This window comes from Ranitomeya imitator, chromosome 1 (genome assembly GCF_032444005.1).
Source record: "Ranitomeya imitator isolate aRanImi1 chromosome 1, aRanImi1.pri, whole genome shotgun sequence".
Lineage (NCBI taxonomy): Eukaryota > Metazoa > Chordata > Amphibia > Anura > Dendrobatidae > Ranitomeya > Ranitomeya imitator.
The window spans coordinates 220,941,556-220,957,596 of record NC_091282.1 but is presented as its reverse complement, the minus strand read 5'-3'; the positions used below and the strand labels follow the sequence as shown (position 1 = coordinate 220,957,596).

Genomic DNA, 16,041 nt, shown 5'->3' with positions numbered 1-16,041 from the left:
CAGATTGCTGGACACACTGGGGCAATGCTGGACACTGGGGCAGATTGCTAGACATACTGGGGCAATGCTGGAGACCCTGGGGCAGATTGCTGGACACACTGGGGCAATGCTGGACACTGGGGCAGATTGCTGGACACACTGGGGGCAATGCTGGAGACCCTGGGGCAGATTGCTGGACACACTGGGGCAATGCTGGACACTGGGGCAGATTTCTGGACACACTGGGGGCAATGCTGGACACACTGGGGCAGTGCTGGAGACCCTGGGGCAGATTGCTGGACACACTGGGGCAATGCTGGACACTGGGGCAGATTGCTGGAAACACTGGGGCAATGCTGGAGACCCTGGGGCAGATTGCTGGACACACTGGGGCAATGCTGGACACTGGGGCAGATTGCTAGACATACTGGGGCAATGCTGGAGACCCTGGGGCAGATTGCTGGACACACTGGGGCAATGCTGGACACTGGGGCAGATTGCTGGAAACACTGGGGCAATGCTGGACACTGGGGCAGATTGCTGGACACACTGGGGCAATGCTGGACACTGGGGCAGATTGCTGGACACACTGGGGGCAATGCTGGACACATTTGGGCAATGCTGGAGACCCTGGGGCAGATTGCTGGACACACTGGGGCAATGCTGGACACTGGGGCAGATTGCTGGAAACACTGGGGCAATGCTGGAGACCCTGGGGCAGATTGCTGGACACACTGGGGCAATGCTGGACACTGGGGCAGATTGCTGGACACACTGGGGGCAGTGCTGGACATACTGGGGCAGATTGCTGGACACACTGGGGGTAATATGCTGGACATACTGGGGCAGATTGCTGGACTCACTGGGGGTAATATGCTGGACACACTGGGGCCGATTGCTGGACACACTGGGGCAGATTGCTGGATACACTGGGGGTAATATGCTGGATACACTGGGGGTAATATGCTGGACACACTGGGGCAGATTGCTGAACACACTGTCTGGGGGCAATGCTGGACACTCTGGGGCAATATGCTGGATATACTGAGGCAGATTGTTGAACACTCTGTCTGGGGGCAAATCTGGACACACTGGGGCAATATGCTCAACACACTGGGGAAGATTGCTGGACACACTGGGGGCAATGCTGGACATACTGGGGCAATATGCTGGACATACTGGGGCAGGTTGCTGGACACACTGGGGGTAATATGCTGGACACACTAGGGGTAATATGCTGGACACACTGGGGGCAGGACTGGAGGCATGGGCAGAATGTAGATACTGGGCATGATTGGAGACACGGGGCAGAATTAAAGACATGGGGCAGGATTGGATCATGGGGCAGGATGGATACGATGGAGACAGATGGGGCAGGATGGGGAGATCATATGGGGTAGAATGGATACTCATGAGGGCAGGATGCAAGAACATATGGCTGGAGCCAGGAATGAGATAAACGGGGCCAGGATGGGGAATATTATTACCATAGGGGCTAATTAAGGGATATTATTACTGCAGTGATGTATTTATTTTATTTTTTGAGTATACTGTTTTAAATGGGGGGGGGGGTGGTCCTGTTATTGTGCAGAGTGACACTATATCGCCTTTTTTTCTTCATGTGGTGTAATGTAGAAGTTGTGAAAAATTAAGTAATGTGTTCTGCAAGTGGAGCTTGAGATAACTGTGTTATTTCCTGCAGAATTGAGTCCTGGCTGGAAGAAATAATGGCGGTCTGTGCTGGATGAAAGATGAAAGACTTCACCTAGAGACGTCACTGGTGAGTCAGTGTTACCTATACACCGACACTATACACTGTATACTATATACAGCGGTCCTGTGTACAATGTCAACAGTGATCACTGTATTACCTATACATTATATACAGAGCTCATGTGTGTAATATCACCAGTGATCTCTATATTACCTCTACACAGACACTGCATACTAAGTACAGATCTGTGAATACTGGCACTTATGATGATAGTATTCTGTTTTTTTTATTACTGATCAGTATTGTAGTATTCAGTCACTATGTGGTGGTAATATTTGGTCTGGAAATGGTGTTGTGGTATTTGTCCCTTGTATGTGCTATTTGGTCACCAAGTGGTGGTAATATGTGGTCTTGACATGGTGCGGTGGTATTTGTCCCTTGTATGTAGTATTATTCGGTCACTATGTGGTCTGGTCATGGTGTGGTGGTATTTCTTCCTGTATGTGATATTATTGGTCTTGGTATAGTGGATTGTGTTGTGTATGGAGGTCATTTGTTCTCTCTGATATTAATTAGGAGAAGATTCTTTATTTCCATTAGAGTTTTAATGCTTTGTATACAGCGGCAGAGATGCACTTACAGGAGGTTTCTTGTGGAAAAAAGTAATCACCTCTCCACAGGATAAGTGATAACGTATTGATTGGTGGGGGTCTGACTGCTTGGACCCATTCAGCAAAATGTGGAACTTTTTATCCCCATTAGACTGGAGTGGCATGTCCGACTAGATCACTGATCCATTCATTCCCTCAGTGGCTGCACTTGTTTTTTTCTGGAGGCCCCAAAGAGAATGAATGGAGCTGCGGTCAGACAGCCCACCTGCAGCTGCATTTTAAAATAGTGATCAAAGTGTCCTGTCAGGGATAAAACTTCCCCATTCTTCCGATCAGTGAAGTTTCTAATGGTCAGATCTAAGTGATCACTTATCCTGTGGAGCCCATGGATCAGTGATAACTTGTTTTAACCAAGAACCCCATTAATGTAAACTACCGCAATTGTAAATCCCAGTTATTGGGGCGCACGGTAGATGTGCAGCAGCCGCCAGTGTTTTACAGCCGATGCTCCACTATAATGACAGATCAGATATTTGCATATACTGTAGCTGTAGGGTGGGCCCCTAGAGTCCATTCCCCTGGGGGCCCCAGACACCCCAGTCCGACGCTGGCCCCTAATGTACCTAAACAGTAGAAACTACCCACAAGTGACCCCATATTGGAATCTAGACCCCCCAAGGAACTTATCTAGATGTATTGTGAGAACTTTGAAGTGTTTCACTTCAATTTATAATGCAGAGCGCAGAGCCGTGAAAATAAAAAATAATTTTTTCCCACAAAAATGGTTTTTTAGCTCCCCAAATTTTTATTTTCCCAAGGGTAACAAGAGAAATTGGACCCAAAACGTTGTTGTCCAATTTGTTCTGAGTACACTGATACTCCATATGTTAGAGTAAACCCCTGTTTGGGCACATGGGAGAGCTCGGAAGGGAAGGAGCACTGTTTTACTTTTTCAACACAGAATTGGAATTGAGATCAGACGCAATGTCGCCTTTGGAGATCCCTTGATGTGCCTAAACTGTGGAAGCCCCCAATTCTAACTGAAACCGTAACCCAAACACACCCCTAACCCTAATACCAACTCTACTAATAACCCTAACCACACCCCTAATCCGATCATGCCCCTAACCCTAACCCCAACCACAACCCTAACCCCAACAGACCCTTAACCCTAATCCCAACCCCAACCACACCCCTAACTCCAACACACCCCTAACCCTAATCCCTACCATAACCCTAACCACATTCCTAACCCTGAAACACTCCTAACCCTAATCCCAACCGTAAATGTAATCCAAACCCTAACCCTAACTTTAGTCCCAACCCTAACCATAACTTTAGCCCCAACCCTAACCCTAGCCCCAACCCTAGCCCAACCCTAACCCTAGCCCAACCCTAACCCTAATGGAAATAAATACTTTTTTTATTTTATTATTTTTCCATAACTAAGGGGGTCATGAAGGGGGTTTGATTTACTATTTATAGTGAGTTTTTTAGCAGATTTTTGTGATTGTCAGCTATCACACACTAAAAGACGCTTTTTATTGAAAATATAGTTTTGTGTCTCCACATTTTGAGAGCTATAATTTTTCCATATTTTGGTCCACAGAGTCATGTGAGGTCTTGTTTTTTGCGGGACGAGTTGACATTTTATTGGTACCATTTTTGGGCATGTGACATTTTTTGATCGCTTTTTATTCCGATTTTTGTGAGGCAGAATGACCAAAAAACAGCTATTCAAGAATTTCTTTTGGGGGGGGGCATTTATACCGTTCCACGTTTGGTAAAATTGATAAAGCAGTTTTATTCTTCAGGTCAGAACGATTACAGTGATACCTCATTTATATAATTTTTTATGTTTTGGTGCTTTTATACGATAAAAACTATTTTATAGAAAAAATAATTATTTTTGCATCGCTTTATTCTGAGGACTATAACTTTTTTAATTTTTTGCTGATGATGCTGTGTGGCAGATTGTTTTTTGCAGGACAAGATGACTTTTCAGTGGTACCATGGTTATTTATATCCTTTTTGATCACGTGTTATTCCACTTTTTGTTCGGCGGTATGACAATAAAGCGTTGTTTTTGTCTCTTTTTTTGTTTTAATACGGTGATCACTGAAGGGGTTAACTAGTAGGACAGTTTTATAGGTCGGGTTGCTACGGACGCGATGATACTAAATACGTGTACTTTTATTGTTTTTTTAGATAAAGAAATGTTTTTATGGGAACAATATATATTTTTTCTTTATTTAGGATTTTTTTTTGTGAATATTTTTTTTTCAACTGTATAACATTGCCCGGGGGTGGGGGGGGGCATCATGTTATAGGGTCAGATCGCTGATCTGATACTTCGCAGAGCACTGTGTCAGATCAGCGATCTGACAGGCACTGCAGGGACGCTTGCAAGCACTTGCTCTGAGCAGACGCTTGCAAGCCACCTCCCTGCAGGACCCAGAAGCAGCCCCGTGGCCATATTGGATCCGGGGCCTGCAGGGAGGAGAAGGTAAAATACCCTCTGAGCAATGCGATCACATTGCGTTGCTGCGAGGGTCTCAGGGAAGCACACAGCGAGCCCCCTCCCTGCGCGATGCTTCCCTATGCCGCCGGAACACTGCGATCATGTTTGATCGCAGCGTTCCAGGGGTTAGTGTACCAGGAGCGGTCCGTGACCGACCTCTCCTGGCACATAGTGCCAGATGTCAGCTGCGATAGTCAGCTGACACCCGGCCGCGATTGGCCACGCTCCTCCGTGATCGCATATGACGTACTATCCTGTCACTGGGTATTAAGTCCCAGGTCACCTCGACGGGATAGTACGTCAGATGGGATTAAGGGGTTAAGCACTGCCATAAGCATTGTCTAAAAGGCATAAGTTCAGTGTAGCACTGACAAGTCTGATACCCTTCAATACATAATTGCATTGGAATAAATTATTAATCACACAAAATCAGGCCCTATTGAGGAACTAGAAAAAATAAATACAAAATAATGTAAAAATCCAGAGCAAATATTTTGCAAATAAATTTTTTTTTGTAATAGCAAAAAGAAACAAAAAATGAAAATATATTTACTATCATCATGTCCTGACCAAATAAATGTACCATAACTGTTACAGCTGCAACTACTATAAAAAAATTAAAAGCACAACAAAAATGCTGTTTTTCATCAATACACTGAATATAAAGTGTATTAATCATGGTCAAAAAGATGTATGCAAATAAAAAATAGGGCCATATCTTTGGTCCGGTGTGTCTTATAGTCCGAAAAACACGGTAGATATAAACAGTAAGTTTCAGAATTATTTTATCAAAATTAATTTATTTTAGGAAACAGTAAGTAACTTACTTGTGACCCATTTCATGAGCAATAGTAAAGGCAAGGTTTAGTCCATTATCTTCAGCAATGATGCATTTTCTTTTGTCACTACACATTCCATTTAGATAAGCAATGCCTGAAATGACATTTTCACTGGATAAGAAATGTATTTTAAGTAGTACAAACTAAGAATCATATACAAAAGCAAAAGAAAAAAATAATTCAAATAAGCTCCCAAAATAAAGTATAGTGGCTGACTTGTAGCTTTTGAATTTACATATGTAAATAGATATGGAATTGATTATAATGCACTTCTTTAAAATTTCACATAAAGTACTTTTAACCTGGGATTGCCAAATTGGACTGTACTACTGAACACTCAGTAAGACAGAAAACTACTTGTGTAAAGTTTATTCATTAGTTTGAACTCTTTATAATGTAGATTAAGGCTGGATTCACATTGCGTTAAAGTAGCCCGTTCAACACATGCGTTAAACGGGCTGCGTTATTGCAAGTGCCAAAATGTGATCGCGCTAGCGCAGATAGAGCTAGCAGATGCTCTATCCGCGCTAGTGGTTACGTACCCGGAAACGCTGCAGCCCGCGTTCCAGGGTCTGTCACTCAATGATGGCACATTGCTAGCGCACGCCCATTGTGGGCATGCACTAGCGATGCGTCAAACATAGTGCTTAATGGCGACATTAACGTACTACGTTACCCTGCGTTATGCCGCGGTGTAACGTAGTCCGTCTATCGGACTGGCATAGCGTAATGTGAACCCAGCCATACAAAGAATTATTATTATTAATTTTGCACGGCACCAAAAAATTTATCTTTTGTTCAAATGGTAACTATACTTAAAGTAACACTTCAGAAGAAGGCCTCTTTCACACACACATGTAAACACGTGCCTGAAAAAACGGTACCAGTGTCATCAGTGTTTTCCACCAGTCCCCTTATATGATGCTGAACCAAAAGACAAAAAAAAGAAAAAATACTAGTGCAATCAGTTATATGTACACATACCAAAGATTAAATGCAAAATAAGGTATATACTTTTGCCTAAGGTAAAATTCCTGGTACCATATATATGTGCATACATGTAGCCACAAGTAATTACAACATGAGGGCGTCCCCCAAAGTTGTTACCAAATAACCACACCAGACCCTGTGCTAAGGGGTAGTAGTAGGGCAAATCCCCGCAATGAAAGTTCAAAGAGCAGCACAACAGGTGTTTGTATAGACCAACCATGAGATGGTGTCAAGCATAATGCTGTATGTAGCCGCTGTGCAAACACAGCCAAATGGCATACCTGCTGCTACATTTGGGGTTAGGGGTGTTGGGGTTAGGGGTGTGGTTGGTGTTAGGGTTAGGAGCATGTTCAGGTTAGGGGTGTGGTTAGGGTTATGGGTAGAGTTGGGATTAGGGTTAGGGGTGTGTTTGGGTTAGGGTTTCAGTTAGGATTGGGGGCTTCCACTGTTTAGGCACATCAAGGGCTCTCCAAACGCGACATGGTGTCCGATCTCAATTCCAGCCAATTCTGCGTTGAAAAAGTAAAACAGTGCTAATTCCCATCCAAGCTCTCCCATGCACCCAAATAGGGGTTTACCCAAACATATGGGGAATCAGCATACCCAGAACAAACTGGACAACAACTTTTAGGGTCCAATTTCTCTTGTTACCCTTGGGAAAATAAAAATGTGGGGAGCTAAGAAAACATTTTTGTGGGAAAAAATTATTTTTTATTTTCACGGCTCTGCATTATAAACTGTTGTGGAACACTTGGGGGTTCAAAGTTCTCACAAAACATTTAGATATGTTCCTTGGGGGGTCAAGTTTCCAATATGGGGTCACTTGTCGGGGTTTCTACTGTTTAGGTACATCATGGGCTCTGCAAATGCAATGTGACACCTGCAGACCAATCTAAACGGCGCTCCTTCCCTTCCGAGCTCTGCCATGAGCCCAAACGGTGGTTCCCCCCAAATATGGGGTATCACCGTACTCAGGAAAAATTGGTCAACAACTTTTGGCGTCCAATTTCTCCTGATACCCTTGGGAAAATACAAAACTGAGGGCTAAAAAATAATTTTTGTGGAAAAAAATGATTTTTTATTTTCTAGGCTCTGCGTTATAAACTGTAGTGAAACACTTGGGGTTCAAAGTTCTCAAAAATATCTAGATAAGTTCCTTGGGGGTCTAGTTTCCAATATGGGTCACTTGTGGGGGGTTTCTACTGTTTGGGTACATCAGGGTAAACCATCCCTCGATCAAAACTGTGCCGCTAATTATAGACCTGTCTCTAATCTTCCTTTCATCTCTAAACTCCTCGAACGCCTGGTCCACTCCCGTCTTACCCGCTATCTCTCAGATAACTCTCTTCTCGACCCTCTTCAATCTGGCTTCCGCTCTTTACACTCTACTGAAACTGCCCTCACTAAAGTCTCTAATGACCTACTAACAGCTAAATCTAATGGTCACTACTCCATGCTAATTCTCTTGGATCTCTCTGCAGCATTCGATACTGTGGATCACCAGCTCCTCCTCACTATGCTCCGCTCCATCGGCCTCAAGGACACCGTTCTCTCCTGGTTCTCCTCCTATCTCTCTGACCGATCCTTCACTGTATGTTTTGCTGGTTCCTCCTCCTCTCACCTTCCCCTTACTGTTGGGGTTCCTCAAGGATCAGTCCTAGGCCCCTCCTCTTCTCGTTGTATACTGCCTCTATTGGACAAACAATCAGTAGATTTGGTTTCCAGTACCATCTCTATGCTGACGACACCCAATTATACACCTCTTCTCCTGTTGTCACGCCGACCTTTTTAGAAAACACCAGTGATTGTCTTACTGCTGTCTCTAACATCATGTCCTCCCTCTATCTGAAACTAAACCTGTCAAAAACTGAACTCCTCGTGTTCTCTCCCTCTACTAACCTACCTTTGCCTGACATTGCCATCTCCGTGTGCGGTTCCACCATTACTCCAAAGCAACATGCCCGCTGCCTTGGGGTCATCCTTGATTCTGACCTTTCATTCACCCCCGACATTCGATCACTGGCTCGCTCTTCTTACCTGCATCTGAAAAACATTTCTAGAATTCGCCCTTTTCTTACTTTCGACTCTGCAAAAACCCTTACTGTTTCACTTATTCATTCTCGTCTGGACTATTGTAACTCTCTACTAATCGGCCTCCCTCTTACCAAACTGTCCCCGCTCCAATCTTTCCTGAATGCTGCTGCCAGGATCATATTCCTCACCAACCGTTACACCGATGCCTCTACCTTGTGCCAGTCATTACACTGGCTACCCATCCACTCCAGAATCCAGTACAAAACTACTACCCTCATCCACAAAGCACTCCATGGCTCTGCACCACCCTACATCTCCTCTCTGGTCTCAGTCTACCACCCTACCCGTGCCCTCCGCTCCGCTAATGACCTCAGGTTAGCATCCTCAATAATCAGAACCTCCCACTCCTGTCTCCAAGACTTTACACGTGCTGCGCCGATTCTTTGGAATGCACTACCTAGGTTAATACGATTAATCCCCAATCCCCACAGTTTTAAGCGTACTTTAAAAACTCACTTGTTCAGACTGGCCTACCGCCTCAATGCATTAACCTAACGATCCCTGTGTGGCCTATTTATATAAAAAAAAAAAAAAACAGGTCCCTCGCATCATGTTCTCATTCACTTTATGCAGTTAATAGCCCTCTGTGTCTGTACTGATACATACTTAGGCAGTTAACTGGTTCATGCAGCTTTACATGAACACCCGAGCCTTACACTATGGCCGGTCCAAATAACTAAAGAAATTGTTACCATCCACCTCCCGTGTCTCCCCTTTTCCTCATAGTCTGTAAGCTTGCGAGCAGGGCCCTCATTCCTCCTGGTATCTGTTTTGAACTGTATTTCTGTTATGCTGTAATGTCTATTGTCTGTACAAGTCCCCTCTATAATTTGTAAAGCGCTGCGGAATATGTTGGCGCTATATAAATAAAAATTATTATTATTATTATTATCAGGGGCTCTGCAAATGCAACGTGACGCCTGCAGACCAATTCATCTAAGTCTGCATTCCAAACGGTGCTCCTTCCCTTCCGAGCTCTGCCATGCGCCCAAACAGTGGTTCCCTCCCACATACTGGGTATCAGCGTACTCAGGACAAATTGGATAACAATTTTTGAGGTCCAATTTCTCCTGTTACCTTTGGGAAAATACAAAACTGGGGGTTTTGTAAAAAGAAAGAATTTTTATTTTCACGGCTCTGCATTATAAACTGTAGTGAAACACTTGAGGGTTCAAAGATCTCACAACATATCTAGATAAGTTCCATAGGGGGTTTACTTTCCAAAATGGTGTCACTTGTTGGGGGTTTCAATGTTTAGGCACATCAGGGGCTCTCCAAACACAACATGGTGTCCCATCTCAATTCCAGTCAATTTTGCATTGAAAAGTCAAACGGCGCTCCTTCCCTTCCGAGCTCTGCCATGCTCCCAAACAGTGGTTTACCCCCACATATGGGGTATCAGCATACTTAGAACAAATTGCACAACAACTTTTGTGGTCCAATTTCTCTTGTTACAATTGATAAAAAAACAAACAAATTGGAGCTGAAGTTAATTTTTTGTGAAAAAAAGTTAAATGTTCATTTTTTTTAAAGATTCCAAAAATTCCTGTGAAACACCTGAAGGGTTAATGAACTTCTTGAATGTGGTTTTGAACACCTTGAGGGGTGCAGTTTTTAGAATGGTGTCACACTTGGCAATTTTCTATAATATAGACCCCTCAAAATGACTTCAAATGTGATGTGGTCCCTAAAAAAAAATGGTGTTGTAAAAATGAGAAATTGCTGGTCACATTTTAACCCTTATAGCTCCCAACAAAAAAAAAATTGGTTCCAAAATTGAGCTCATAAAAAGTAGACATGTGGGAAATGTTACTTATTAAGTATTTTGTGTGACATATCTCTGTGATTTAACCCCTATCTGACCTTGGACGGGATAGTACGTCCAAGGTCAGATCCCCTGCTTTGATGCAGGCCTCCGCGGTGAGCCCGCACCAAAGCCGGGACATGTCAGCTGTTTTGAACAGCTGACATGTGCCCGTAATAGGTGCGGGCAGAATCGCGATCTGCCCGCACCTATTAACTAGTTAAATGCCGCTGTCAAACGCAGACAGCGGCATTTAACTACCGCTTCCGGCCAGGCGGCCGGAAATGATGTCATCGTCGACCCCCGTCACATGATCGGGGGTCGGCGATGCATCTGGATGGTAACCATAGAGGTCCTAGAGACCTCTATGGTTACTGATGACCGGTGGCTGTGAGCGCCACCCTGTGGTCAGCGCCCACAGCACACCTCCATTTCTGCTACATAGCAGCGATCAGCAGATCGCTGCTATGTAGCAGAGCCGATCGCGTTGTGCCTGCTTCCCATGGAGGCTATTGAAGCATGGCAAAAGTAAAAAAAAAAAGTTGAAAAAAATGTTAAAAAAATAACTTTTTTTTGGAATTTTTTTCCCGTTTTCTAGTACACGACATGCTAAAACCAATGATGTCTTTCAAAAGTACAACTCGTCCCGCAAAAAATAAGCCCTCACATGGCCAAATTGACGGAAAAATAAAAAAGTTATGGCTCTGGGAAGGAGGGGAGTGAAAAACGAACACGGAAAAATGAAAAATCCCATGGTCATGAAGGGGTTAAGGGCATAAAAATTCAAAGTTGGAAAATTGTGAAATGTTCTAAATTTTTGCCAAATTTCCATTTTTTGACAAATAAACGCAGGTAATATCAAAGAAATTTTACCAGTGTCATGAAGTACAATATGTCAGGAGAAAAATATGTCAGAATTATCAGGATCCGTTGAAGCGTTCCAGAGTTGTAACCTCATAAAGGAACAGTGGTCAGAATTGTAAAAATTGGCCCGATCGTTAACGTGCAAACCACACTTGGGGGTTAAGGGGTTAATGGGAATTTATGTTATTGATTCCTGACCTTTCTCAGAATCATCCTTACCCCATGAGACGAGACTTTGCATGAAGCCCCAGATCGAGGAAGAAATTACCTAAAGCTCCCCTGTAAAATTTCTCTGGACGTGAACATACCACCATGAAAGATTATGTGAGGAAAAGTTTCTGCAAAGGTCATATCCATCCTTCCTCCTTGTCTGTAGCTGCTGGACTAATCTTATTTAAAAAGAAAGATGGTGATCTCTGTCCTTGCCTTAATTTCCATGAATTAAGTAAAATTACAGTTAAGAATATTTATCCATTTTCACTCATCTCTGAACTACATAACAAGTATATGGGTGGTAAATGGTTTTCTAAACTTTATCTTAAATGGGCATATAATTTGAAATGCATCCGGAAGGGCGATGAATGGAAAATGACATTTTTAACGTCTGAGTCTATTTTAAAATCTTGTCAAGCCTTTTGGGTTAACCAATGTGCCAGTGGTATTTCAAAATTTTAGGAATTAATCTTTTTTCAATTGTATTGGAAGGATTATTGTGGTATATCTTGATATTTTATTTTTTTTCCTGATCTAGATTCGCACTATGAGCACGTCCATGAATTGTTTGCTTGCTAAAGTGGAGAAATGTACTTTTTCTGTTCAATAAATATAATTCTTGGGGTTCATTGTACTGACTGAGGGGTTTAAGATGGATCCTGGGAAGGAGCAGGCCATAATTGATTGGGTTCACGTTTGTGACCTTAAAGTGTTGAAACATTTTTTGGGATTCACCAACTACAATATAAAATGTGTTAGGCCGGCTTCACACTCAGCGTATGAAAATACGGTCCGTATATTACGGCCGTAATACGCTGAAATGTCCCGAAAATAGTGGTCCGTAGCTCCTCCGTAGGCAGGGTGTGTCAGCGTTTTTTGCGCATGGCATCTTCCGTATGTAATCCGTACGGCATCCGTACTGCGTGGTTTTCTCGCAGGCTTGCAAAACCAACATACCGCTATAGAAATGATCCATGTGTCCCAAAAAGAAAAAAATATATATATATACTGTATATATATATATATATATAGATATATATATATGTATATATGTCATTAGACACATATATGTATATATATTAATATTTTTTCCAGCGCTATACAGCTTGAAAGCCGGTAATTCAATTACCGGCTTTTTCTTTCTCCTTCCTAAAACCCGACATGATTTGAGACATGGTTTACATACAGTAAACCATGTCTTCTCTCCATTTTTTTTGCAGATTCCACACTACTAATGTCAGTAGTGTGTCTCTGCAAAATTTGGCCGTTCTAGCTCTTAAAATAAAGGGTTAAATGGCGGAAAAAATTGGCGTGGGCTCCCGCGCAATTTTCTCCGCCAGAGTAGTAAAGCCAGTGACTGAGGGCAGATATTAATAGCCTGGAGAGGGTCCATGGTTATTGGCCCCCCCCTAGCTAAAAATATCTGCCCCCAGCCACCCCAGAACAGGCACATCTGGAAGATGCGCCTATTCTGGCACTTGGCCACTCTCTTCCCATTCCCGTGTAGCGGTGGGATATGGGGTAATGAAGGGTTAATGCCACCTTGCTATTGTAAGGTGACATTAAGCCTAATTAATAATGGAGAGGCGTCAGTTATGACACCTATCCATTATTAATCCAATTGAATGAAAGGGTTAAAAAAAACACAAACACATTATTTAAAATTATTTTAATGAAATAAAAACAATGGTTGTTGGAGTATTTTATTCTACGCCCAATCCAGTCACTGAAGACCCTCGTTCTGTGAAAGAAAAAACATAATAAACCAACAATATACTTACCCTCCGCAGATCTGTAACGTCCAACGATGTAAATCCTTCTGAAGGGGTTAAAACAGCCTGGGAGCTTTCTAGGAAATTTCCCACGATCTATGAACATCCAGCAGAGGGCGCCTCACCGCAAATGAAGCTAAATATAGCTCATTGATCTATATTTAGACTCATTCCCTGGGGTTTTGCAGCGAGGAGCAGCCTGCATTAGCAAAGCTCCTTGCTGCAAAATGTTTTAACCCCTTCAGAAGGATTTACATCGTTGGACGTTACAGATCTGCGGAGGGTAAGTATATTGTTGGTTTATTATGTTTTTTCTTTTACAGAACGAGGGTCTTCAGTGACTGGATTGGGCGTAGAGTAAAATACTCCAACAACCATTGTTTTTATTTCATTAAAATAATTTTAAATAATGTGTTTGTGTTTTATTTAACCCTTTCATTCAATTGGATCTATAATGGATAGGTGTCATAACTGACGCCTCTCCATTATTAATTAGGCTTAATGTCACCTTACAATAGCAAGGTGGCATTAACCCTTCATTACCCCATATCCCACCGCTACACGGGAATGGGAAGAGAGTGGCCAAGTGCCAGAATAGGCGCATCTTCCAGATGTGCCTGTTCTGGGGTGGCTGGGGGCAGATATTTTTAGCCAGGGGGGGGCCAATAACCATGGACCCTCTCCAGGCTATTAATATCTGCCCTCAGTCACTGGCTTTACTACTCTGGCGGAGAAAATTGCGCGGGAGCCCACGCCAATTTTTTCCGCCATTTAACCCTTTATTTTAAGAGCTAGAACGGCCAAATTTTGCAGATACACACTACTGACATTAGTAGTGTGGAATCTGCAAAAAAAATGGAGAGAAGACATGGTTTACTGTATGTAAACCATGTCTCAAATCATGTCGGGTTTTAGGAAGGAGAAAGAAAAAGCCGGTAATTGAATTACCGGCTTTCAAGCTGTATAGCGCTGGAAAAAATATTAATATATATACATATATGTGTCTCACTGACATATATATATATATATATACCTATTCTATGTGTACACATTTATTCTACCTATTCTACTGTAAGCTGTCAGTGTGATTTTACTGTACACCGCACTGAATTACCGACTTTTCTCTCTAACAGCGCTGCGTATTTCTCGCAAGTCACACTGCTTGTCCGTGTGAAATCCGTATTTTTCACGCTTCCATAGACTTTCATTGGCGTATTTCTTGCGCAGTACGGTGACAAACGCAGCATGCTGCGATTTTGTACGGCCGTAGAAAGCCGTATAATACTGATCAGTAAAATACGGCAGATAGGAGCAGGGGCATAGAGAATAATTGTGCCGTATTTTTTGCGAGTTTTACGGACGTAGTTTCTGTGCTCTTACGTCCGTAAAACTCGCAAGTGTGAAGCCGGCCTTAGTGTTTTTTCTCAGATCGTCAAACCTCTTATGGATTTCACACATAAGGGGGCAGATCTTAAAGATAGTCACCGGATGCTATTGGGGCTTTTAATATATTGAAAGAGATTCATGTCTGCCTCAGTTTTAATTCAACACATTCTCAACCAAAATGCTGAATGTGTAAGTAGATGCTTCGGAGATTGGAATTGGGGTTGTATTTTCTCAAGTTTACAAAACTCTGATCAACTTGCGGCCATGTGCATTTTTTTCTAGGAAATTTTTGCCTGATGAGAGAAATTATGATGTTGGGAATCATAAGCTTCTCACTGCGAAATTAGATTTTGAAGAATGGAGACATTTTAGAAGGCATCAGTTCATCAAGTCGTGGTGGTGATGGATCATAGCACCAGGACAGGCCAGATGGCCCTTATTTTTTCTAAATTCAATTTATTTATCACTGTTAGGCAGGGATCCAAAAATGTGAAAGCTGGTGCTTTTTCATGTAGCCTTGATTCAATTTCTCCTCCAGAACTTCCATCTTCTATTCTTCCTCAGTGCATTGTAGTTTCCATGGTATCCTTAGAGATGGAAGCAGAGATACATAAAGTCCAGTCTTTGGCTCCTTCCGCTACTCCATGGACCAAACTTTTGTACCATGTACCCAAGATTTCTTTTGTTACAAGAGTTTCATCATTTTGTCTTGAGTGGTGGTCACCCTGGGGTCACATCTACTTGAAAGGCCATTGCTAGATTATTTTGGTGGTCATCAATATATAATGATATTAGAGATTTTGTTTCCACCTGTCAGATTTGCGTACTTCTTAAAGTCAGTCAAACCCATCCAGCTGGTTATTTGGCTCCAGTGACGATTCCAGAAAGACCATGCACTAATTTGCTTATGGAGTTCATCATGAATTTGCATTGGAAAACTGTTATTTGGGTGGTGGTTGACAGATTCAGTAAACAAGCTCATTTTGTTCCTTTATCAGGGCTACAAAATGCTGAAACAGATTGTTTATCAATCACATGGTGAGATTGCATGGAATCCCTCTGAACACTGTATCTGATAGATGCATGCAGTTTGTCTCCAAATTCTGTAATTTTCTACTGAAAACAATAGTCAGACAGAAAGGACAAATCAATCTTTGGAACAAACTTTAAGGTTTTTCATTGCAACTCAGCAGGAGGACTGGTCCTCGTATTTACCTCTTACTGAATTTGTTTTAACAGTAGGGTCAATCAATC

General features: G+C 42.6%; 1 protein-coding gene across 1 annotated transcript in view; it reads right to left on the bottom strand.

The window, feature by feature from the left end:
• The window catches only part of ADAMTS19 (ADAM metallopeptidase with thrombospondin type 1 motif 19), a 561,705-nt gene that overhangs the window by 293,174 nt on the left and 252,490 nt on the right, over positions 1-16,041 (bottom strand). Inside the window, exon 8 of the mRNA XM_069746287.1 lies at positions 5,653-5,758. Within this exon, the coding sequence (XP_069602388.1) occupies positions 5,653-5,758 (106 nt within the window). The remainder of the gene's footprint in view (positions 1-5,652; positions 5,759-16,041) is intronic.